The sequence below is a fragment of the Mesocricetus auratus genome, unplaced genomic scaffold, assembly GCF_017639785.1.
Source record: "Mesocricetus auratus isolate SY011 unplaced genomic scaffold, BCM_Maur_2.0 Super-Scaffold_100020, whole genome shotgun sequence".
In the NCBI taxonomy this organism is placed as follows: domain Eukaryota; kingdom Metazoa; phylum Chordata; class Mammalia; order Rodentia; family Cricetidae; genus Mesocricetus; species Mesocricetus auratus.
Window position 1 is genome coordinate 22,412,846 of NW_024429201.1, and position 25,978 is coordinate 22,438,823.

Here is a 25,978-nt window from a genome sequence, read left to right on the forward strand (position 1 = left end):
AGTCTACTGCCAGAAACGTGGCTTTCCTATTGTTTGGCTTGTAGGAAGTTCCTTCAAGGCAGGGTTTATCAGCATGAATGGGCTGGTAGGTGAGACTTTCTTCGGGTGAACTGTAGAGCGCTCTGAAGTCAGAATGCAGAGGTGGATTTAATGCTAAATGAAGACCAAGCCTCGGGGCCCTGCTTGCTTGGGCCCCTTCCAAGGCACTGGGAGAGCTCTGGCAATGTTGCCCACAATTATGTGATCTTCCTAAGACCTAAAATGAAGGCACTGTAGCTGCAATAAATTTTGCATCTCTGATTTTGGCTTCGAAGAGAGCTCCCTACGTCTGGGGAAATAGCTCTGTCATTAAAGTGCCAGTCACACAGCATGAAGACCAGAGTTCCAATCCTAGCACCCCAAGAACAAGCCAGGCCTGGTGGCACATGCTTGTAACCCAGTACTGAGGAGGTGGAGACTAGAGTCCCATGGTTGTCACTGCAGCAATTGACAAGCCTCAGGTCTCACTGAGATCGCAAAAATCAAGGTGGATGGCTCCTGAGAAACAACATCTGGATTGAGTTCTAGCCTCCACACGTGCTCTCACATCTGTAGCCCTACCCCACCCACAAAAGGGCTCCCTAAATAGTCTAAACTCAGGCCTCACAAAATATGAAGATATTCCAGGCAGGAAGGTAATAGGAACAAAACTGCACTGTCAATGTCATGCAGAACATGCATCACAATAATCTTTAGCAGTTGCGTATGTGTGCATGAGTGTATGTGATGGGGTATGTGCTCATGCAAGCACTTATGGGAATTTATATACCCATACACGCAACTTGTATTTATGGGCATTTTTGATGTATGTATGTATAGATATATGTATATCATATATATTGCATACATGTATACACATATATGTACACATATTTACATATATGTACAGCATATATACTATACACATATTATTAGACATATGTTTAAATATTACATACATATAATATATTCACATATGCATATGTGATCCATACATACACATATATATTCTGCACGCACACACACACATATATATATATATATATATTCATATACATATATAGAGAGAAAACCAGAAAAAAATTCATAGCATAACAATTCTAGGAACAAAAAATGGGGAAGGGGAAAGAAAGAAAAGAAAATAGGAGGAGGAAAGAAAAGGCAATAGTTGGTTGGAGCTGTAGAGATGGCTCGGCTGTCTAGAGCACTGGCTGCTTTTGCAGAGGATGAGGGTTCGATTCCTAGAACCCACACGTCAGCTCACAACCATCTGTAACTCCAGTTTCAGGAGATTCAAAGCCCTCTTCTGGATTCTGTGAACATGCATGGAGGCAGAGGCAGAGGGATCTCTGTGAGTTTGAGGCCAGCCTAGTCTGCATAGTGAATTTCAGGATAGTGAGGGCTTTAAAAAGGAGAAGAAAACTAAAGAAAAGAAGCAGGCAGGTATTAAAAAAAACCTTTGAAAACAATTATTTGCTAAAACACAGGTATTTGTATTTTTAAATTATTCTGAGCATGGAGATTCATTTTTGAGTAACAAGCAGGAAGTACAGCCTCTGCACATTTAAAACAATTTCAATTTTCTGAACAAGGCAGCTTTGTAGTATTGGTTTTTGAACTACAGCCTCACACATGCTAGGCAACCTACCACTGATCTATTTCCTCAGACATATTGTGTGTGTGTGTGTGTGTGTGTGTGTGTGTGTGTGTTGATGAATATGCATTCACATCTGTGTGTGAGTAGGCGTTCACATGGGTGGGCATGCGTATGGAAGCCAGAGGACATCCTTTGATGCCATCCCTTCTCTGTCTTCTCTCTCTCTCTCTCTGTCTTTCTTTGTCTCTGTCTCTGTCTCCCTCCCACCCCCCCCTCTCTCTTTCTCTCTCTCTCTGTCTCTGGCTTTCACTCTCGCTCTCTCTCTTTCCTTCATTCTACAGAAGAAAGTACACTGGATCCTTAGCACATCCCAAAGCTTGTGGGTAGGCTGGAAAACCCATCATCACAGTTATGGGCCTGAACTTGGTCCTGGATTGTAGACTGGGGACCAAGCCTAGGGCCTCACACATACTAGATAAATGCCCTACCACTGAGCTACCATCTTTTTTATGATATTCTTTCTAATAATAGCGATTTAATCTTGTTTATAGCAACTTGTCGTGGTTAGTTGCAGGGTTCCCTAAAATCTGTGATGATGCATATTTTAAGTGTAAGTGGTTTTATTTCATTCTTATACAAATAAAGTTTATGGGGAAGCTGATAGCCCCAAGCTGACACAATAGAATAAACTCTACATTGCAGACAATGTCAAGATGACTTGTGTTTTGTAAACACCACCAGTTTAGCAAGCAAGAAAAGAAAATAATCATCTTAAACTTTAAACCATTCTCTTGTTACTGTAATTACTTGTGTGAAGCGAGAGTAGTGTGTTCATGCCCAGGCATCTTCTGGGGGAAGTAAAACAGTGCTTAAAATATGGCAAATGTGGCACAAATATTTCTGATAAACAAAACATATGCTGTGGGAATGAGGCAAACTGTTATGTGGGCATGCTGGGAGCAAAGTGTGGGTTTCCTTTGAAGCAGCAGATTTCAATAGCTTTCTTTCCCTCCCCTTCCCTGTTCTCTGACTCCCCTCCCTCTCATTCCCTCCTTCCTTCCTCTCTTCTAGCCTTGCTTCTCTTCTTCCTTTTCTTCATCCTTATTTCTCTTCCTCCTTCCTTCCTTCCCTCCCCTCATTTTCTTCTGGTCTGCTTCTCTCCTTCCTTCTTCACTTCCTTCCAAACCAATTTATTTGTTTCTTTGCAAACTACAGGGTTTTCTAATTATAGAAGAGGGAGGCTGGAGAGACAGCACAATGATTGAGAGGATTTGTTGCCCTTGCAAAGGACTCGATTCATTTCCCAGCCCCTGCGTGGTGGCTCATAACCACTGTAACTCCAGTTCTGGGGGATCTGATGTCCTCTTTTGACCTCTTTGCTCACACATGTTGCTTATGTAAACCTGCAGGCAAAACACTCAGACACATGAAATTTACACTCTTCAGAAAATATATAGGAGAGAGAAAAGGAACAAACTGAGACATTTAGGAAGTTTTGCCATGGGTTATCAATGTATTCTGTTATGATATAAATCCTAAGTATCTCCAAAAGCCACCTTGAAGGCACAGTGAAAGCTGGTGAGACCTTTAAGAGACGGGCCTAGCAGACGAGGCCAGATCCCTGGGAGTCTGCTCTTGAAGGGGTCCCTGGTACCCCAGCCTCTCCCTCTCTTTCCTCCTGGCTAACTCGAGGCGAGTAGCTTTGCTCTCTGACTTCCTTCCTGCCAGTTACAACTGAGACCCCAACGCTGCGAGCCAACATAAAGTTTCTTCTTTATGAATTGCTTGTCTTAGTTACTTTGACACAGAAACAGGATATCGACTAACATATAAAATGCAGAAAAATATGCCATTATTAGTGATTACATTCGAGAAAATACAACTTTACCGTGTGAATGTCTTTTCACTGTGTGGCAGGTCATGCGGGGCTTTAGTCTGGGAGAGCCTTCAGTAGATTGCTGGATTCACAGGTGTGGTCTGACAACAGGGAAGGCATGATTCAGCTGCACATAGTTCTTAGTCCTTTCAAAGGAAAAAGCAGAAATAATCAGAATGCAAATAGTCGATAGGAAGGTACTGGCCATTTGAGAGACAGGAGACCCAGCTGAACAAGGTGGCTCAAGCCTGTAATCCCAGCACTCAGGAGGCTCACACAGGAGGACGACAAGAGGCCAACCTGGGCTACACTGCGAGACTCAGTCTCCTAAACAAAACCGAAAACCAAACAAAGGAGACAGGGGTGGTAAGAGGGTTAAGTGACGATCACATAAGCAAAGATACAAATTCTGTTTCCTCAGATGAACCGCACAGCTCTGCACTTTGCAGTGGCGAGGAATAATTTATCCGCGGTGGATTTCTTACTGAGCCACAAAGCCAGGGTGGATGTTGCTGACAAGGTAAGCTCACCTTCAGTGGGTAGACTGAATTGTTGTATAATCTGCATGGAGGAGAATTTACCACTGCAGATGTCTTCCTCTCATGGGCACACTTCCATCGGCAGTGTGCGTTTTCAGAAAGGCTTCTGTACTTGGTAACTACATTGTTCACTCATTAAGACTTGGGTTGACCTTAGGGCCCTAGATCTCATGCAAAAAGGTAGTATGATTATCCATTTTGTATAAAGGTGGTATGATCGTTCACATTGTACAAAGGTAGCATGATTGTCCACATTGCCACATTGGGGTCAGATTCATGAAAGACAGACACTAATCAGCTCCAGGGACGTCATGTCCTGACTTGGCCTTGTGGACTCTGATTCTAAATAAAACTTATCAAATGCATGTTCTGTGTCAGGCACAGGTGTCAGGTAGGTATTTAATGCCATCTCCCTTCTAACCCCATGGGGAAAGTATTAGTAAAATACCCAATTTAGAGATGAAGAGAGTCTGATAGGGAGATTAAAGACCCTGTCCCTCAAAGCTACATTTAGGAAGAACGATGGGAGGCAGCTTTGAACTGAGCTTTTCTGGTTTCAGATACTGTGCTGTTAGTCACAAGCCAACTTCCCTGTCTGTCTGCCAAGACAGCAAAACCCACCCCGAGGGTTTTCCACCTACTTTCCAATGTCCATTTAGTACTTCACGGCACAAGGAAGCTAGCCAAAATGACCCCAAATCATGCTTATCACCTCTTGTCACAGGAAGCAGTGATAATACTCCATATTATTTTTATTCATAATCAGTGTACATGTGTGGTGTGTGAGTGCATGCATGTGTGCCACAGCACACGTGTGGAGGCCAGAGGAACGAGTCATTTCTGCCGTGGAACACTGCTCCATGGTTCCCAACTTTATACCATGTAGAATCACTCAAAGAGTTCTCTCTGGTCTGGACCTTTTGGGGGGGAAGGTGCAATACTGTTTTCTCTTCACCTCTCCCAGGGCCTGGGAGTACATACTTGGATGGTGAGAGGCATCTGTTCACACCTGCTAGTCATCTTCCTGGCTTGGTTGGCAATCATAGAGAAAGCGTAGATTTGATAATCCTGGATTTTCCTTTGTGTCACCAGTGGGGCACAGAGCTCTTTTGATTATTTCCGTGCATTGGTGAGCAAGTGGATTGCTACTTAATAATCCAGAAAAAAATTACCACCGACTGCCTGCTCACTCTCTGGGTGTAATTAATTGTATAACAGCCATGGTTTGGGGGCAAAGGGTGTGGCTACTAGTTGAACCCAGGACTTTGCATTGTTAGGTAAGCATGCCATCACTGAACTATCCCAACCTAAAACAAAACAAGAACAGCAACAACAACAAAAACCAAGAAAAAAAACAACAACTTTATTTTGAGACAAGGTCTCTTTAAGTGGCTCGGACTGGCCTCAAACTCACTATGTAATCCAGGCAGGCCTTGCACTTATAAATCTCAGACATCCAGATAGCTGGTTTTACTAGCCTGCCATATCCTTAACATGGTTGTGGTAATTAAGCGGCATGTTCCTCAGGTATTCAAACTCTGATCTGGTTATTTTGCCTGTTAGTTAGCCTTAAAAGATAAACTGACAAGACACAATTACCCAGATATATTTACATTTTGTCATAGAAAACTTCTTACAATATCTCTGTTTTACTTTAATCCCCACATATTGTCCAGTTAACTTTCTTTTTTTAAAATATAGTGCTGATTTTTGACAGGTATACAGGTTTATAGAGCCACCACTACTTTAAAATGTAGAGCAAATTCTTGGGGTATAGCTTAGTGGTGATGTGTTTAGGATGCATAAGCTCTGTGTTCAATCTCCAGCATCAAAAAGAAAGAAAAACCCACAAACAAACAAACAAACACTAACAAAGCTTAACAAGCAGAACAGATGTATCACCCAAAAACTTCTGTTGCGTTGTTTCTGCATTCTAAGCTGTCACACCCCAGCAACCACTGATCTCTGTGGTTTTGCCTTGAGACTGTCACCTATGTGATAACACATGACATATAATCTTTGAGGCTGGTTTATTTCACTCAGTGAAACACTGATGACGTTCACCCACATCTTTTCTAAATGTTTCCCTTCTCCTTTTTAACTGAATAGCACTTTTATTTATGAATGTAACCTAGTTTATCTATTTACCACGTGAAGAACATGAAAATGGTTTCCAGTTTGTGTTATAGTAAAGTTACTGGTGCTGGGGAGATGGCTCAGTGGATAAAATCTCTGTTGCACAATCATGGGAACCTGAATTTTAATGCCTAGCACCCACTCAAGAAGCCAGACATAGCTGCACACACCTCTAACAACAGTGCTGGGCACAGAGCTCACAAAGATGGGTGGATTCTGGTGCCTCCCTGTCCTCCAAGCATTGCCAAAATAGTGAGTTCCATGTTTAAAAAATTGTTTAAAAACTAATGTGTAGATCAATAAAGGAAAATATTATCAGTTCAGCTGGACCTCCACACATACATGTTTATTTATGTACACAGGCAAAGAAAAGGCACTGTAGACATTTTGCATGTCTTTGCAGGCACAAATTTTCCTCTCTTTGGTATAAGAGATAGCTGAGCCCATAGGGTGTGTGTGTGTGTGTGTGTGTGTGTGTGTGTGTGTGTGTGTGTGTGTGTGTGTGTGCTGGAGATAGGAACCAGGGCTTTCCACAAATCAACTGAGCCTTCTATCATTAAGATAAATCTCCAACCAGATCTTTTGAATGTTTCTAAAAACTTGATTTGATTATTCTTTTATTTTCTTTTAAGTTATTCTTTCATTGTGAAGTTTACTACCTACCCTGTGAACAGACCCTATGAGAGGTCATGCTTTGTGTTATTTTCTCATATCTGTAGACTGTCTTCACAGTGTTCACAGAGCAGATGGCTTTAATTTTGATGAAATAAGAATTCTGGCTTTATTTTTTTTAGACAGGGTCTCATTATATGACACTGGAGGACATGTCAGTCACTATGTAGACCATCCAGGCCTTTACTCAGATATCCCCCTATCCCTGATTCTTGAGTACTGTATTTTTTTAGTGCCTGACTTAACATTCCTCTTTTTAAAAATGAGTCCTGATAGCAGTATTGCATATATGTAGGAACAATTTGCCGAACCATGGCAATTTCCTCATATTTTTCTTCTAAGCATTGTAAAGTCTTATGTTTCCATTTAGTTCTGGTGTTGCTATGGTTTCAGCATGTCCCCTGTAATTCATGCGACAGAAATAATGCATGGGGCCACTGTGCTGAGTGATGAGACCTGTAAGAGATAAATAGCTCATAGCATTGTGCCCTCATGAATAGATTAATGCTGTTTGTTCAGGAGAGGTCTCCTAATAAGGTGAGTCCCCATCCATCTTATGATACATGTCATAAGGAAGCCTCTTCAGCTTGGACTGCTAAGCCTCTAGAGTCATGAGCCAAACCTCTTTCTTCTCATTAATTATCAGGCTGTTATTCCAGCTTGTTACAGAAACTTAAAACAGATTAAGGTGGTGGTCCATCTTGAGTTGATTTTAGTTCAGAGCGAAACAGGTTGTGGTGGCATGTGTTGCACAAGGATGACCAGGGTTTTTTAAATGTCACTCCAGTTTCCAAAAGTTTTGCAGTGCAGCTAAGATCTGTCCCCAGAGTCAGTCTGGGACAATAGTCTTCACCTGAGTTCAGTTCCCCAAACTGTTTGTCACCGGGTTAAGATTCTGTGCAGGTGCAGCTCAGGGCACAGCCCAGGAGTGTATGTACACATGAGCTCCTTTGTGTCCACAATTAGGTCCTCCTGCTCACAACATTTCCCATGTCCCCTAAGCTGTCAGGGCCAAAGAGAGCAGCTAGGCACGGATTCTGTCACCTTCTCTTCCTAAGGGGCTTCCCTCTGTCCCTCTTCGTCCATGTCTAGTTCTAGAACTAAAACTGCCTTGAGTCTCTAGGAAAGCAATGAAAGCAACAGGAAGCTTCCTTCAGCATCCTCAGCACCCCGAGTTTGGGCCACCTCCCCAATCTGCCTACACCCATTCATTTTCTGGAGTCTTCTGATATCTGGATTTTATCTGGAGAGTTTAGTTGCTTTTGGTGAGAGAAACAGGGGAAGACACTTAGTTGTTAATGGTCCCTGTATAACAGGACTACATGGTTAGGCTCTGCCAATAAATAACAAAACTAAGGTGGAGAACAACTGAGGAAAATACCTGGCATTCACTTCTGGTCTCTACATGTAACACACACACACACACACACACACACACACACACACACACCAAACATACCATACACACACCACTCCATACACACATACACCACCATACACCATACACATACTACGCATACGCGCGCACACACACACACACACAGACACACACACACACACCAAACAAACCAACTCATGATGTAAAAAACATCCCAGGTGATTATATTTGATATGAGCATAATGGCATGAGACATAGTCCTGGTCTTAAGGACTCTGCAGTCAAACTGGGGAGCAAAGGTAAATGTAATCTACTAGTACTATTCAGGGCATTGAGGCTCAGAGTCAGATGCCTGACTCAGTCACTGAGGACAAAGGTGGGTGGCATGCATGAGATTTGATATAAGCTAAATAAAAGAAGTTCTTTATCCCGGGTGAACAAAGCTCCCAGCTGTGACGCTCAAAGATCCTTCTGCCTTTCTGGAATGTCCTTGGGTGTATTGTTCCTCACCTATGACCTGGCTGGTTATGGGGATGTTCCAGCATTTTACACTTTAAAAAGCACGAGAGCCAAATTTCACCCATGTCATGGGCTCAAGTTTGCCCATTCTATAGCAATGTTTGTGGCGTGGAGGGTGCTCTGGGGAAATGTTCGTCTGTACATGGTGATTCATCACCTCTAAGAATGATGGCTCCAGTAGGAATTTGTGGTTGCAGAAACTCAAGTTGTTTGCTCTGTGGATTCCCAGAGTTTAGATTTTTGTAATCAGTGCTAGGAGTTTTTAAAGACTGTTCTCTTCAAAATTAGGAATCATCTCTTAGGGGGAAAGAGAGGCCCTATTACTACGTGATTTGTCACTCGTCCCAAACAGCACCGTATGTGAGGCCAGATTTAGACTACCGGATATGGAGCAGTGATAGTGTGGAAGCCTAAATGAAGAGGGAGAATCGTGGCTAGTGCACCTATAAGAACCCAGCTAATCATGATAGTCCATTGATCCTTGTAAAGGGAAGTGTGCAGAGACCGCTGAGCTGTCTGTGTACTGAGACTGGAAGTAGGAAGTGCACTAAGTCTCTGTGCAGAGTGAGAGCTGAGCTGTCTGTGTACTGAGACTGGAAGTAGGAAGTGCACTAAGTCTCTGTGCAGAGTGAGAGCTGAGCTGTCTGTGTACTGAGACTGGAAGTAGGAAGTGCACTAAGTCTCTGTGCAGAGTGAGAGCTGAGCTGCTCAAGTCTGTGAGAGCACGTTCATTCACAGCAGGGCTTCTCAGCAGAAACAAGTGTTTGCTGGCACAGCAACATCTGTGACCCTGCAGTCTCTCGCTGTGGAGCAGCCTTGTGTGTTGGGGAGTGTTCAACAACATACCCAGTCCTGCGCTTTATGCACCGGCATCACCCCTGAGTCATGATTATCAGGAATATCCCAAGACATTTCTACCTCTCCCCTGGAGACAAATTGCCCTTCATCAGGAGGCACTGGTTTAGAACTACACAGTAATATGCTGGGACTCACTAGTTTGCTCCCAACCCGAACTCTTTTTAGAATAGGAATAAGAGAACACATAAATACAGTGTCTGGAGCAGCCAAAGGAATACCACGGGGTTTCTCCATGCCACAAACAGGAGAGGTCTACAGATCCATATTTCTTGGTTATTTACTCGGATTTGTGCATCTAACACGCCTATGTAGCGGATCAAAACCATTGTTATTTGAAACATAGATGATACAGTGGGAAGGCTAAGCAGAGTACTTGGGTTGCTTTTTGACAGGAATAAAGGAAACAGGAAAGGATACACGTGACCTTAACTATAAGGAACAAAATTGCTGGGCATGGCTGAAGGATATCTTCAGTCCCAGGATTTGGGAGGCTGAGGCAGGAGTGTGGAGAGCTTGACGGCAGCCTGCTGTTCACAGTGAGACTCTCTGTCTCAGAAAGAGAACAAAAGAACCACACGGAAGTGAAGCTGCAGCTGAACCTAACTAAGCTGAGCACTGTGAGGGCACCTGCCAGCGGTGGGAGTGAGCACTCTCAGTCAGCGCTGACCACCCCAGAGCGTCCGCTCCCCCGCTCGCCTCTGCTTCTACAGCACGGGCTGCGATCTTGCATCCGTTCCCCTCCTCCTGAGGCACCTCCTTGAAAAAACCAGTGTTAACTGCTGGCTGTGTTTCCCTCCATTTTTCTCTCTGCTAGTTCAGGGCATGATTTAACAATTCAGCACACAGTTGCTCACCAGTCAGGAAGTTCTGAAGTGAATCTCTCGATCTGACTACGTTATGCACACATATGCACAATTCATGCCATCTTTTCATCCATCTCGAGCCCGGTTCCTTTGTTTTCTGTTTGTTTGTTTGTTTTGCTTTGTTCTTGGAGACAGTGTTTCTTGCTGTAACTGCCCTGTAGACCAGGCTGGCTTCGAACTCACAGAGATCTGCCTCCTGAGTGCTGGGGTTAAAGGCATGTGCCACCATTTGATTTTAAACAGAACTGCCAGCTAGTTTAGACAGTAACATTTTGCATTTTTTTCTAATACCCTACGAGAGATAGAATGTTTTTCTATGGTTTGTCTTTTGTTGTTGATGACACTTTGTAAAAACATCCCATATATTAGAGATCCATTTATCTTCACTAACTATAGGGTTTTGGAAGTGTCATTTAAGGTTTATGTTCTATTTTTCCTTTTATAACTCTAAATCAAGGGAGTGCACATTATAGCCTAGTTAAAAATAGTTATTGTGTGTATTTATAATTTTTAGTATAATGTAGTACAGCAGTTGAGACCCACTGAATTACTTATATGTCCCCTATAGAATTACAATATCACTTTTGTTACATATTAGGTTACTTATTTCTTATTTTTCCAATAATCTAGTATCACCTAGGCTTTTGTTGGCTGAGGCAGAATGTGGCAATTCGTTGTGTAACGACTTCTCTTCTCTCTTCTTGGGGAAGCATGGCTTGACAGTAATTCACCTTGCAGCTTGGTCTGGAAGTTTCGAGATCATGCTCATGCTAGTTAAAGCTGGAGCAGACCAGAGAGCCAAGAGCCAGGTAGGTATTCAGGCCCCACGGTCCATGAGTGCTCTGACTCACCTCACCGGTCCTGGAGCCATAGTTCTGGAATCCCACGGGGGCGGGGTGGGAGTGGGGAGGTGCATGAGCGTTCACCTGGTACTGGGACAGGCGTTCTGGGGGTTCCCACGGGATTGAGGGGAGAGCATGAGCGCTCATGTCACTGGTGTTGGGACGGAAGTTCTGAGGTTCTGAGGTAAGCACTCCGTCACCCGGACTTTTTCCAGGAAGGAATGACTGCTCTCCACTTCGCAGCTCAGAACAACAACCTGCACATTGTGGATTACCTCATTCAAGACTTGCACCTGCAGGACCTGAACCAGCCCAATGAGGTGTGCCTGCACTCTTAGTTCTGCTTCTTCCTGCTTGGGCGGGGCTGCTGAAGCAGGGAACACACACAGGCTTGGCCCCCGCAGACAGTCCCCTGGCCTCTCTGGTAGACCACAGAGCAGGAGGGAAGTGTTGCTGGTGGCCGGGGCCCAGACTTCTGCATATGGCGAGAACAGGAAGCATAAAGAAACCCAGACTACACCTTCCTTTTACACTCACTCCCTCATCCCTGCTGGGCCGGGGTCAGAACACTATCCACCTCCATTAGTATTCGAAATGTGTGCTCAAGCTTTGTTCTACAGTACCTGACCTTTTCAGACCCAAGGTTATGTAGAAATCAGCCATGGACTGCAATGCTCTTACTGTATTTCCCTGGGTGCCTTGAGATTAATAAGACCAGATTTACCTCATGACTGTGTCTTAATGTGCCAGGCACGGAGGAAACCAACTATGTGCATTGTTTCAGAGACATGCCTGAGGCCTAGAGTGTATGTCACCACCATAGGGCTTGACTCATTTTGTGGAGACAGTGGTGTGTAGGAAGGGGCAGGCAGGCCGCTGGCTTCAGGGACAGAAGCAGGTTTAATGAGAGCCACCAACGCCTCTTCCTTTTTTTTTTTTTTTTTTACTTAGACAGGAGCTTGCTGTATAGTCCCACCAGCCCCACGGGATACCCCTGCTAGAGTGCTGGGATTGGGCATGCACCATGTTTCCCTACCTCCTCCTCCTCTGGCAATATGCTGAGGAAAAGGCTGAGGAGCTCCCTGGTGTGTAGAGCTATGCATTCACGAGAGACCATAGGTTAACACAGGCTCAGAGACTACCAGAGTGAACTCGGGGCCTTCACTGGGGTGTGTAGGGGAAGCCTCTCAAAGTTGATTTTTATTTCTAGAATAAACCTGGACTAGTGGAACAGACAAATAAAATAGACTGCTTTTCTAAGATATTTGAAAGGAATGTCTCAGAAATCCAGTAGGAGCAGAGCTTGCTATGGGCAGAGGGGTGGGGGTGGGGGGACGGGACAGGTAGTTGTTGTTCACTGGTTAAAGAATTTCGATTTCAAAAGACATAATGATATAAACATACGTTGTCCAGGGCTGGTGAGAGGATGCAGCAGGTAAAGGGGCACTTGCCATCAAACCTGATAACTTGAACTTGACCCTTGGAACCCATATGGTGGAAGCAGGGAACCAACTCCTTCCCACAATCCTCTGACCTCCACCCACTCTTGGTGACCCGAATACTCCCATACACAAAATAATGAACAACCAAAATGATGCCATTGAATTTAACAATCATTAGGGTGGTAAATTTTATGTTATGACTATTTTATCATGATTTTTAAAAAGTGGAAAAAGAAGCCTATTTGGAGCTAGGACCAGGAAGTAATGGCTATTGACTCACCATCTGTATAAAGGTATTGCAGATTTCACAAAACCATTGTGCAAGAAGGATTACTCTGCCTCACGGTGTTACCCTGTGGCCCAGACTCTTCTTATCAGAGGGAGCTGCCCATCTAATAGGGTTAGTGAAATAGAGCTGCAGATCTAACAGGGTTAGTGAAATCCTTTTCTTTGGCTTGAAGGGAATTCTAAGCTCTGGCAAGAGAAGCTTTACACAGAAGAGACCTTTAAGACAAAATGAATTTAACCACGCCTCAGTGAATTTGGGTGGAGTTCAGAATATGCCCAACACTGGGAAATCTGGGCTGTGATATTACCAGAGGAGAGAGACTACGGAGTCTAAATGTTTGGATCTATATGTCAACCTCCATCTGTGATCAGAGCTAAAGAAAAGACAATACGGAGAGGGGGAGAAGGGAAGCTGCAAAGGCCGTTTGAATATTGGTGAAAAATATACACGTGTTTGGTTTTGCTTTTGTCAGCCGTGCATGTTGGGGACATCTACTGGTCTAACAGAATCTGAGCTGGGAGTCCTTGTACGATCCATGCAGCTTTTTGGGGGTGGGGGTAGTAGTAAAGCTGTAATGGGAATTGAGAAGACATCTGTTTTCTCATTCAGGCATCCTTGGTATCCACAGGGGACTGATTTCAGGACTCCTCTTGGATGCTAACATAGGCAGAAGTTCAAGTCCTTATATAAAATGGTATAGTACTTTATATAACCTGCACACAGCCCCCTGAGTCTTCTAAAAATCCCCAGATTGCTGTTGATATCTACTTCAGTGGTAATTCTATGTGTTTATTAAAACATGCAGTGGGGTGAATGACAAAGAAAATGCCCACATGTTCAGTAGATGCAGGGCTTTTTTTCCCCTGAATATTTTGGATTGTGAGCAGTTTTATTCACTCATGGATGCAAGGGCCAAATGTATCTGAGGTGGCATTTAGCCAAAGCTATCTACTGCACTGTAAAAGGAGGACTCTCACTGTTTCTGCGCCCCACCTCCCTGCCCCTGGCTGCATCTCCAGCTCCAAACACTCATGACCTTCCAGCACACTTTCCTGTCCTGTTTTAGTTACTCTTAGTTTTCTCCTTATGCTGGATTCTGCTTTCCATAAGGGGAGATGCTGTGGAGTGTGGATGATGGACACAAAAGACCATGGAGCGGTGTCCCAAGGATCCCTGTGATAAAGAGTGGGTCAAGTGGGACTTTGGGTACCCACTTAATGGCTCTTTTTGACTTTTTGTTGCATTTGGTGACATATTAAACTTGAAACATAAAATAATTTATAATGGATCATTTTAATTCCTCAAACTTGTTTACAAGCAAACATTTTAAATGCATCAAGTTAAAACCTAGATGGTTAAAAGTATGAGCTAACAAAGGAAAAACAAAAAGGAACAAGAACCCTGGACACTGGGCCAGGAGGCATGGTGATCTTCTCTAGGCTTGAAGCCCAGGGCTGAGACACTCTTCTTGGACTTGGATGGGAAGTTTTCCTGCCTTCCAAATATAGGGAATCCCTTGAGACTACATTGGAAAGACGCCCACTAGAATATAATTCAAATGGGTTGTGTTGTTTCTATAAAAAAAAAATGAAACGACATGGTAAGAAACTATTTTCAAAGACACATATGGCTTTGAAATTTCTCTCAGTATTTTTGCCTAATTATATGTACCTAGACAAAGGAAAAAAGATTTATATCTTATTATTTACATCTTATTGTTGCTTCATCTTTCTTTAAGGTACTTCTGAAGTATTTAAAACATCAAGATTATGTTAAACATCCTATTCTGCATAATTGGCTTTTACATTTCTTTTTCTTGGTGACCTCTATAAAGGGCATCCAAAGTTCGAAGACTTAGCTCTTCTGTTGGAAAGCAAGATTTATTGTCTGTGATAACTCGGTCTTTCTTAAGCTTTCTTTGGGTGTGGGTCCTCTGTCACTCTGTGTAGCCACATAAAAATGTAAGGCTTTGTAGCAACCCAGGGTAAAAAGAGACAGGCTATTTTAAAATTGAATAGACCTCTAATCCTTCTAGGGAAATATTTGTCCTAGCTGTGTTTTACAGGTGATTAGCTGCTTCAAACTCATATGAGGAGTTTAATCCCCAGAGTCATATGTTAATGACATTAAGCCAACTCTGATGTTAGGAGGTGGTACCTCTGGGAAAGGATCAGGATTAGATGCGATCACCAGGGTGGAAACTCTGTGATTGAAACCTGATGGCTTTATAATGAAAGGGAGACACACTCCCTCTGTCTCTTGCTTTGTAAATTGTGATATTTTTGGTGTCAGCCAGCAAGAAGGCCTTTCCCAGATGTGGGCCTAGACCTCACCCTTCTAGGACCATAAACCAAATAAACTTCTTTAACTTCATAAAGTAGCCTGCCTTTGGTATCATAGTAATGAAAAAAGAACACAGATTGATACATATATTTCACATAGTATATACATATATTAGAATTATAGTTCCCACACTGAGAAATATACATTAGAATTCTTTCTAAGTAATGAAACTTATCTTGATCTGTACTGAGAAATAAAGATAATTTGCTGACTTATAAATGAGGTCTTTGAGGGAGTGTCTTGCTGATTTCAGGCATAGTGGATCCAGCATATTTTTTTCCTTAACCATTGGCTGTCATTTCACTACTGCTAGTCCTTTGTATGCCCTTGGTATGGTGGGAGGATGTCTGTTCACAGCTTCCAGTTTAAAGCCTTATGGATTTGAGTCAAAGACAAAAGACCTTTCCTATGAAGGTTCATATATGAGTGTCACAAGTAATTCTGTTTGGTCCTGTTTGAATCACATGCTCAGTTCTGAACCAATCATCATGACCAGCATGAGTTATATGATCACTTCCCATAACAGGAGGAAGACAGGTAAAGCCTAGCAGTTGACAGTGCTGAATGTAGTAAATGGTATCATATGAAAAAGCATGGCCACCAGCAAGCTACATTTAAGTTTACTGGTACCAAATGTGACCTACTATAATGTTATGGGTCAGGAACCTAAGAAGATCCCATAGTGGGCACTGAAGTCAATTGCATAATTCTGTGACATAGCGTCATTTGCTTTAAAGGACCCCCTGAGCCTAGGAATAAAGTTATTGTTGGTAGAGACCTTCTAACATGCATGAAGCTCTCTGTTCAGTCTCCAGCACTGGACAAATAAAGGCCACTAACCAAAGGCACAGGAAATTGTGACCTTCATCGTCAACCTGATCAGATTGAGAGATGCCTCGGCAACCAAACGGGTGCATGTCTAGTCCTGTCTGAGATGATGTGTCTAGGAATGAATAGGCTGTGAAGGCTCTGGCTTGCTCAGTGGTTTGATCTGTTAATTATGGATAGGCATTTGAATAGACAGTTGGAAGATGGTGGAACTGTGGGCAGTGGGGACTAGTTAGGGAAAGTGGGTCGGTTGGGATGCTCCTTCGAAGGGTATGTCTTGGCCCTTGCTCCTTCCTGGTCTTTGCTTCCTGAGTGCCATAGTTTCCTTCCTTATCATACCCTTCTTCCCGGATGCTTCTGTCTTGTCACAGCCCAAAGGTCACAGAGTTAGCCAATCGTGGACTGAAACTTCTGCACATATGGCCAAAATAAACCTTTCCTTGTTAAAAATTTCTGTTAAATATTTATCACAGTATTTTTTAAGAGGGGGATTTACTTGTCTCATGCAGGTACAAGCGGCTTCAGTTATGTCTGAATCCAGGAGTTCAAGTACTACCATTAGTACTCTGTCCCTTTTTACTTTTCAATTCTACTTTTCACTGTTCGGGCTTCGTTCTTAGTCACAGTCTACTTATCAAGCGGCAAGGAGGGCTAATGACATCTTAGCTGATGACGCTATGATAAATATAGAATGTGTCAGTAAAGAAAGTCCCATGGCTGACTCTGACTGGTCTGGTGTGATGTGTGATCAACTCAGTCAAGTAGTCCTTGGTGGAGGCAGTGGGAGTCTTAGAGTTAAGAGTTGCATCAAAATGGGCTAAGGGGCATGTTCCAGAGGAAGAGATGATGGGCAGAGACTGAGTAATAGGTGCTTTTATCTCTTGGTACAGTACATTAGCCACCTTCATAGGCAGCTCTCTGTCTCCTCTTGCTGCTTTCTGCTCTGGCCACACACAGTCACTCTAAGTCGTACTCCCACCCAGTCACCAGCACTTGGTTACTACATTACCATCTGAACTTTGCTCATGCGTCTCTCTTCTCTGGAGGACCTCTCTCTGCTGTTCCTCTTGGCTATTCTAGTGCTTAGCACAATATCTGCATATATACATATTCAATAAAATTGTTTAATACACAAATTATGTAGAATGTATGATATATGTGGTGGTTTGAATAAGAATGGCCCCATAGGCTCATAGATTTGAATGTTTCATCACCAGGGAGTGGCCATCAGGAGGTGTGGCCTTGCTGGAGTAGGTGTGGCCTTCCTGGAGGAAGTGTGTCAGTGGTGGGCTTCTGCTGCCTTGAGGGCTATCCTCCAGCAGCTCAAGGACAATCACTCAACTTGACTTTTCTGAGGGAGTAAAACTTAACTCTCTGGGGCCAGTGAAAAGATACACACACACTCTCTCTCTCTCTCTCTCTCTCTCTCTCTCTCTCTCTCTCTCTCTCTCTCTCTTTGTTCTCTCTGCTCTGTTCTTTATTTCTTTTCTTACCTCTATCCAGATGTATCCATTCTATCTCTCTTGATGTCTTCCTTCTAACTAATTTTATTTTTTCCTTATAGCTTATATAGCCCAGAAAACTCTTTCAAGCAGTATAAAAATTATATTGTGGTTATATTCTATTTTTTCATGTGAATGATTATAATGAATACCGGTAAAAGACATGTTTCTCATTTCCTTTACATGACTAAACATCCTATGTATTATAGATGAAAAATAAATTATTCCAAGAACCCACTTACATTCATGCCCAAGCAACTTGTTAAGCAAGAATGTAAGCAAGCAAGGCATTTTTCTCAGCTAATTCTTTTACCAGCAGGCCGTATTTTGCAGGTATGAAGAAAGAATCAATCACTTCATTGATTATCTCAAAAGGTACTCTATAAGGAATCTGAAAAGAATCATAAACCTAAACTTTTTTTAAAATTTAATTTAAATTAGAAACAAGTTTGCTTCACATGCCAAACCTAGGTCCCTCTCCCTCCCCTCCTCTCCCATCCCCCTTCAACCCTTCCCAAACCCCTTCCCCAATCTCCACTCCACTCTCCAAGGAGGGTGAGGCCCTTCTTGGGGGATCTCGAAAGTCTGTCATATGATCTGAGGCCCCAAAGGATGCTGAGGCCTCCGCACTGACACTCACATTCAGGGGGTCTGGATCAGTCCCATGCTGGCCTCTCAGCTATCAGTCTGGAGTCCATGAGCTCCTCCTTGTTCAGGTCAGCTGATTCTGTGGGTTTCACCCGCCAAGTCATAACCCCTTTGCTCATCACTCCTCCCTTTCTGCAACTGGGTTCCAGGGGTTCAATTCAGTGTTTAGCTGTGAAACCTAAACTTTTATATATGAAAAAACAATCAGTCATCTCTACCTTAAATCCTCAGGGTGCATACACTTTTGTCATTTTTTTTTCAGTATCAGGAAGCTGAGGGCAGAAATGGGTTCAAGGAATTAATCATCTTTGATTACCAACCAATCCTAGGAAGAAAGGCATGTCAGCGAATGATAATTGGGCGGCCTTGTTCTTGTTTCCTGACCTTACTGGCCCCTCACTCAATTATGCGCCTTTCTAACCTTTCCCAGAATTTTTTTAACCTCAAAGCCACTAACAAAAACATCTTAACCTAACATTAAGTCATACTTAAAGCTTTGTTTTAGCTGTGATGCACACCAAAATCTGTGGACACATCTCTCAACGTTAAACCTAAAAGAACTTGGGTTAACTTAGCTTCTGAAACACATTTTTCCCCTTAATCATTAACCTATGCCACAGTCTATACGGCTCCTCAAGCGAAACTAGCTGTGTGATATTTCCTTGTTCTTATTTCTATCCTCTGTAGCCCCTGCTTTATCTGGGGTGCAGGCAATACCATATTTTGCTTTTACCTATATTAGCTTTTCCTCTAAGCTGACCTCTATCACAATTCCTCACTAGATTTATTAAAGACCCTCAATCATCAAAATCCTATTTAAACTAACACTGTTATTGTATTAAAATAATTGCTTCAGTTAAACAATACAGCTTAGTAGGAAATCATCTTCACAATAACCCACAGATAAAAATGGCCAGTAACATGAGATATTTCCATCAGATAATCATACCATATTAGAGGCAGTGGGAATTTCTCCATACCCATTCACACCCTGCCAGATATCAGAGAAAAATGGCAGTAGCAAATATGTAAAGACACAGCAGTATCAAGAGTCATTCTGGGGCTCTTAGGCCTTGCCTATCTGAGATTCACACATCAGTGCCTTGCAAGCTGGTGCTGAAGTCAGTTGCCACCTGCTGCTCCTCTGACGTGGTCCCTGGCAGTGGGCTTTGGGGTTTCGCATACACCAGCCAGGTTCAGTGTCTGGCTCTTCCCATTGCCTGCCTGTCCCCTCATGATAACAAAACCTCTGAAGCTGTAAGCCAGCCCCAATTAAATGTTTTTCTTTTTACGAGTTGCAGTGGGTATGGTGTCTCTTCACAGCAACAGAACACTAAGATGACATTGTTGGGCCTAAAAAGGCCTGGACACAAGGCCTAGTGGAACTTCCTGAGCCTGGCTAGAGTTTGGCAACCTGACTCAGCAAAACTGCCTCTGCCCAGCTACTACTAATGTGGTGGAATATTATTGGCCCTTACACAGCACTCCATCCTGAGGTCCCCATCCTCTTTCTCAACCCCATATAAGTGCATGCCTGTTACAATAAAGTGAGACTCTGCTTTGACAGGTCTCCATGACTCAGTGTGGTTCTCTCTGGTGACTAGGTCTGGGTCGTTGACACTCACCATCCGGCTCAGCCCCAGGAAGTGACCGGCTGGACTGGCCCTTCCCCATAGTCCTGACTGCCAGAGGACCTGGCATGACATTATTTTCATCTATTCTGTAGTCAGCGCCTCTTTGTTCCCCCTTTCATGATTTATGTGTTACTCAGATTTGTCCTCACTAGGACACACATAAACAAAGTGTCACCGCACACTTACCCAAGAGAACAGTTTAAAACAAGCACAGATTTATCACAGCTCCCGATTACAGAGATTTTATTTATCATGTCAGGAAATGTGTGGCAGAGCACAGTAGCTTTCACCATGGTGGGCAGGAAGCAGAGCTGAGCATAGCAGACAGGCTCCAAGGACAGGTCCTCAGTGACATGCATCATTCAACCAGGCCCATCTTCTACAATTCTGTCACCTCCAGAATCTGTTCAAAATTGGAATCCACCAGTGGATTCAACCACTCATTAGGGCAAGGCTCTCAACCTCAAATCCTGCCTGGAGACACCCTCCCAGGCGTTCCCAGAGGTGTGTTCTTTACTAATGTACTAGTCATCTCATAATTCAATCAGGCCACTAAATAAGATTAATTACCACAAGTTGTTTATATGACTCTTCATCTGTGGTTGTCATTTGTGGATTTTGTGTAAACTCACATATAGTAACCATCAGTCTGTCATTTTCAAATGGACTAGATTTTGTCCTTCAACCATAGCCCAACTTGCAGGCAGGAAACTGCGGCTCCTACCTGTCTGTTCCTTCCCTTTACCCCTTTGGTGATTTCCTGGGAATAAGGAAGGCAATATATGCAGCCTAAGAACAGTGAATTACACAAACTTTTTGGTGCTCATTTGTTTCTCTGGCTTCTGCACATTCATAGACTAAGAGCTCCACAAGGTTGATCTCAGCAGATGTTTTTCATTTTGTCCAATAGGCACTGGACTATTTTAGCCTGTTTCTCTTCCTTTTTCCTCCCTTGTAAGCAAAGAGTGGTCATGATCTTTTTGTTAAACATCGTTAGCAAGTGATTAGCGGACAAATTCAGAACCCTATTTAAAGAATCTGTTACCCTCTTTACATTAAAGGTATCGTGGTAATCTCTCAGTTAACACAGTAAGCCAAGCTGAGTTTCCTTTTAGTTGAAGAAAATTCATCTCTGACTGTTTTATCATCCAGTTTCTTCTTTCTTTCTTTTTTTAAATAGTTCAAGTTGAAAAATTAAGTTTTTTGTGCATCTTTCACTTAGCTTGATGACATTTTGACTTTTGCAAATGCAGTCTCCAAATATGGAGAAATTATCATTATTCAAAAATTCTATATAGGAAGAACCAGATGTAAACACCACCTCCCTTTACTGGAGTTTCTGGATGACTCTGCTCCATTTTTTCTTTCCATTTCAAATAAACCCACACTCAAGAGTTTTCTGGTTGATTCTTAGAAATGTAGCCAGTGAATATGGCCTCAAATTTGATTAAGCTGGGGCAGGAGAGATGGTTCAGTGGGTAAGAGCAGTTGCTCCTCTTGCAGAGGGCTTGGATTCAGTCCTTAGCCCCAGCATGGAGGCTCACAACTGTTTTCAACTCTAGTTCTAGGTGATCCTGAAAGACTCCAGCAGGCCTGAGCATGGCAAACACATGCCCGCCCATGGCAAACACATGTCCGCCCATGGCAAACATGGCACCGAAAGTTTGCCTTTTCCCCTTCCCCCCCTTACTAAAAACCATTAACTACATTCCTAAAGCTAGCTCTGAAGATTCAGTCCCTTATTTGACCACTGACTCATTCCTGAGACTAAACACCAAGGTCCAACAATCAACATTCGTCATTTGGTTAACATGTCCAATCAGGACTTACCAACTCACCCAAGCACAGACTCTCCTCTATTTTCCCCTTTAAAAACCCACTCCTGAAAAAAATACCTGCCTGTTATTTGCTGCTTCTTCTTGCTATCTGTCTTTGCAGATCTTCCCCACACCCTGTCTACTCCCCTGCCCCTTCTGGGTAATAAATCTACTTTGAGCTGAGGATTTAGTGTCGGTGTGTCCTGTAACAACTCCAAGGGGAGTTTTCCCCTTACAGATCCATGTTCTCTTCTGGCCTCTGAGGGCACCGTGCATGCATATGATACACATATATACACTGAAGGTTTACATATATACATTAAATAAAAGTAAATACATCTTTAAAAATAAAGCAAAATTCTGTTGACCTAATGTTGTATCTGAATGAGGTGCATGTGTGTTAAACACTAAAGAATTTCTGTCTTGTGTGTATGTTTTGATTTAAATCAGAAACAAGCTTGCTTCACACATCAATCCCAGCTTCCTCTCCCTCCTCTCCTCCCCTGTTCCTCACAAGCCCCCCAACTTCCCACCTCATCCACCCTCCACTCCCCAGGGAGGGTGAGGCCCTTTATTGGAGGATCTCCAAAGTCTGTCATATCATCCAAGGCAGGGCCTCGGCTCTCCCCCATGTGTCCAGAGTGAGAGAACATCCCTCCATGTGGAATGGGCTCCGAAAGTCCATTTGTACGCCAGGGATAAATACTGATCTACTACCTGAGGCCCCATAGATTGCCAAGGCTGCCTCACTAACACCCATGTTCAAGGGGGCTGGATCAGTCCCATGCTGGCCTCTTAGTCGTCAGTCTGGGGTCCGTGAGGTCCCCCTTGTTCAGGTCAGCTGTTTCTGTGGGTTTTACCAGCCTGGTCTTGACCCCATTTGCTCATCACTCCTCCCTCTCTACAACTGGTTCCAGGAATTCAATTCAGTGTTTAGCTGTGGGTGTCTGCCTCTGCTTCCATCAGCCACAGGATGAAGGCTCTAGGGTGGCATAAAAGGTAGTCATCAATCTTATTATCGGGGGAGGCCAATTACGTAGTCTCTCTACTATTGCTTAGATTGCCAGTTGGTGTCATCCTTGTAGATCTCTGAAAACCTCACTAGTGCCAGATCTCTCCTCAAATCTGTAATGATTCCCTCTATTATAGTAGCTCTCATTCTGCTCTCTATTCTTCCCCTGACTCAACCTTCCTGCTCCACCATGTCCTCCTCTCCCCCAACTTTCTCCCAGATCCCTCTACACTCCCCTCCCCCCACACTCCCAATCCCCTCAGGAGATCCTGTCCCATTCCCCTTCTCTGGGGTACCATGCATATCTCTCTAGAGTCCTTCTTACGTTCCAGACTCTCTGGCGGTGGGGTTGTAGGCTGTCAACCCCTTGCTCCATGTCTAAAATCCATATACGAGTGAGTATATATCATGTTTGTCTTTTTGTGACTGGGTTACCTCACTCAGGATGTTTATTTCTAGTGCCATCCATTTGCCTGCAAATTTCAAGATTCCATGTTTTTTTTTCCACTGAGTACCACATTTTCTCTATCCACTCTTCCATTGAGGGGCATTCCAGGTTCTGACTACTACAAATAATGCTGCTATGAACATAGTTGAACAGATGTCCTTCTTGTATGAATGTGCATCTTTTGGGTATATGCCTAAGAGTGGAATTGCTGGATTTTGTGGTAGACTGATTTCCATTTTCCTGAGGAATCTCCATACTGATTTCCAAAATGGCTGTACAAGTTGGCACTCCCACCAGCAGTGGAAGAGTGTTCTCTTTTACCACATTCTGTCCAGCATAAACTTTCATTGGTGTTTATGACTTTAGCCATTCTGACAGGAGCAAGATGGTGTCTCAGAGTTATTTTGATTTGCATTTCCCTGGTGGCTAAGGATGTTAAAGCACTTTCTTAAGTGTCTATCAGTCATTTTAGACTCCTCTATTGAGGATTCTCTATTTAGTTCTGTACCCCACTTTTAAATTGCATCCTTTGGTGTTTTGGAGACTTCCTTCTTGAGTTCTTTGTAAATTTTTGAGACCAGCCCTCTGTCAGATATGGCATTGGTGAATATCTTTTCCCATTCTGTGGGTTGTCATTTTGTCTTGCTGACTGTGTCCTTTGTCTTACAGAAGCTTCTTAGTTTTAAGAGGTCCCATTTGTTAATTGTCGATGTCAGTGTCTGTGCTACTGGTGTTATGTTCAGGAAGTGGTCTCCTGTACCAGTTTATTCAAGGGTGTTACCACCTTCTCTTCTAAGAGGTTCAGTATGGCTGGATTTATGTTGAGGTCTTTGATTCATTTGGACCTAAGTTTTGTGCATGGTAATAGATATGGACCTATCTGCAGTCTTCTACATGCCAGCATTCAGTTATGCCAGCACCATTTGTTGAAGATGCTTTCTTTTTTCCATTGTATAGTTTTAGCTTCTTTGTCAAAGATCAGGTGTTCATAGGTGTGTGGGTTAATATCAGGCTCTTCAATTCAATTCCATTGGTCTACCTGTCTATTTTTGTGCCATTACCAAGCTGTTTTCAGAACTATAGCTCTATAGTAGAGCTTGAAGTCAGGGATGGTGATGCCTCCTGAAGTTCCTTTATTGTACAGGGTTGTTTTGGCTATCCTGCGTCTTTTGTTTTTCCATATAAAGTTTATTATTGTCCTTTCAAGGTTTGTGAAGAATTGTGCTGGGATTTTGATAGGGATTGTATTGAATCTGTAGGTTTTATTTGGTAAGATTGCCATTTAAACTATGCTGATCCCACCTATCCAAGAGCATGGGAGATCTTTCCATTTTCTGGCATCTTTTTCAATTTCTTTCTTTAAGGACTCAAAATTCTTGTCGTACAGGTTGTTCACCTGTTTGGTTAGAGTTATCCCAAGATATTTTATGTTGTTTGTGGCTATGGTAAAGGGTGATGTTTCTCTGATTTCTTTCTCAGCACATTTATCATCTGTATATAATAGGGCTACTGATTTTTTAAAATTAATATTGTATCCTGCCACTTTGCTGAAAGTGTTTATCAGCTGTAGGAGTTCCCTGGTAGAATTCTTCGGGCCACTTACATAGACTATCATATCATCTTCAAATAGTGAAAGTTTGACTTCTTCCTTTCCAATTTGTATCCCCTTGATCTCCTTTTGTTGTCTTATTGCTCTAGCAAGAACTTCAAGTACAATGTTGAAGAGATATGGAGAGAGTGGACAACCTTGTCTTGTTCCTGATTTTAGAGGAATTGCTTTGAGTTTCACTCCATTTAGTTTGATGTTGACTGTCGATTTGTTGTATATTGCCCTTGTTATGTTTAGGTATGTTCCTATTATCCTTGATCTCTCCAAGACCTTTATCATGAAGGGGTGTTGAATTTTGTCAAAGGCTTTTTCAGCATCTAGTGAGATGATCATGTGGTTTTTCTTTTTCAGATTGTTTATATGATAGATTACATTGATGGATTTTTGTATGTTGAACCATCCCTGTATCCCTGGGATGAAGCCTACTTGATCATGGTGTATGATTTTCTATGATCTGTTCTTGGATTCTATTTGCCAGTATTTTATAGAGTATTTTCTCATTAATGTTCATGAAGGAGATTGTTCTGTTTTTACCTATCTTCCTTGTGTTTTTGTGTGGTTTGGCTACTAAGGTAATTGTAGCCTTGTAAAAAGAGTTTGGCAGTGAGCCTTCTGCTTCTATTGTGTGGAACAATTTGAAGGGTATTGGTATCAGTTCTTCTTTGAATTTCTGGTAGAATTCTGTACTGAAACAATCTGGCCCTGGGCTTTTTTTGATTGGAAGACTTTTGATTGCTGTTTCTATTTCATTAGAGGTTATAGGTCTGTATAAATTGTTTATCTGTTCTTGATTTAATTTCCATAAGTGATATCTATCCAGAAAATTGTCCATTTCCTTTAAAATTTCCAATTTTGTGGAGTACAGGTTTTCAAAGTACTACCTGATGATTCTCTTGATTTCCCCACTGTCTGTTCTTATGTCCCCCTTTTCATTTCTGATTTTATTAATTTGCATGTTCTCTCTCTGCCTTTTGGTTACGTTTTGTAAAGGTTTGTCTATCTTGTTGAATTTCTCAAAGAACCAACTCTTTGTTTCATTGATTATTTGTATTGTTTTCTTAGTTTCTACTTTATTGATTTCAGCCCTCAATTTGATTATTTCCTGGCA

General features: G+C 42.7%; 1 protein-coding gene across 1 annotated transcript in view; it reads left to right on the top strand.

The window, feature by feature from the left end:
• Ankdd1b (ankyrin repeat and death domain containing 1B) overlaps positions 1–25,978 on the top strand; it is a 73,974-nt gene that overhangs the window by 9,657 nt on the left and 38,339 nt on the right. The window contains exons 3-5 of the mRNA XM_040728926.1: positions 3,913–4,011; positions 11,167–11,265; positions 11,514–11,618. Coding sequence (XP_040584860.1) covers positions 3,913–4,011; positions 11,167–11,265; positions 11,514–11,618 — 303 coding nt within the window. The remainder of the gene's footprint in view (positions 1–3,912; positions 4,012–11,166; positions 11,266–11,513; positions 11,619–25,978) is intronic.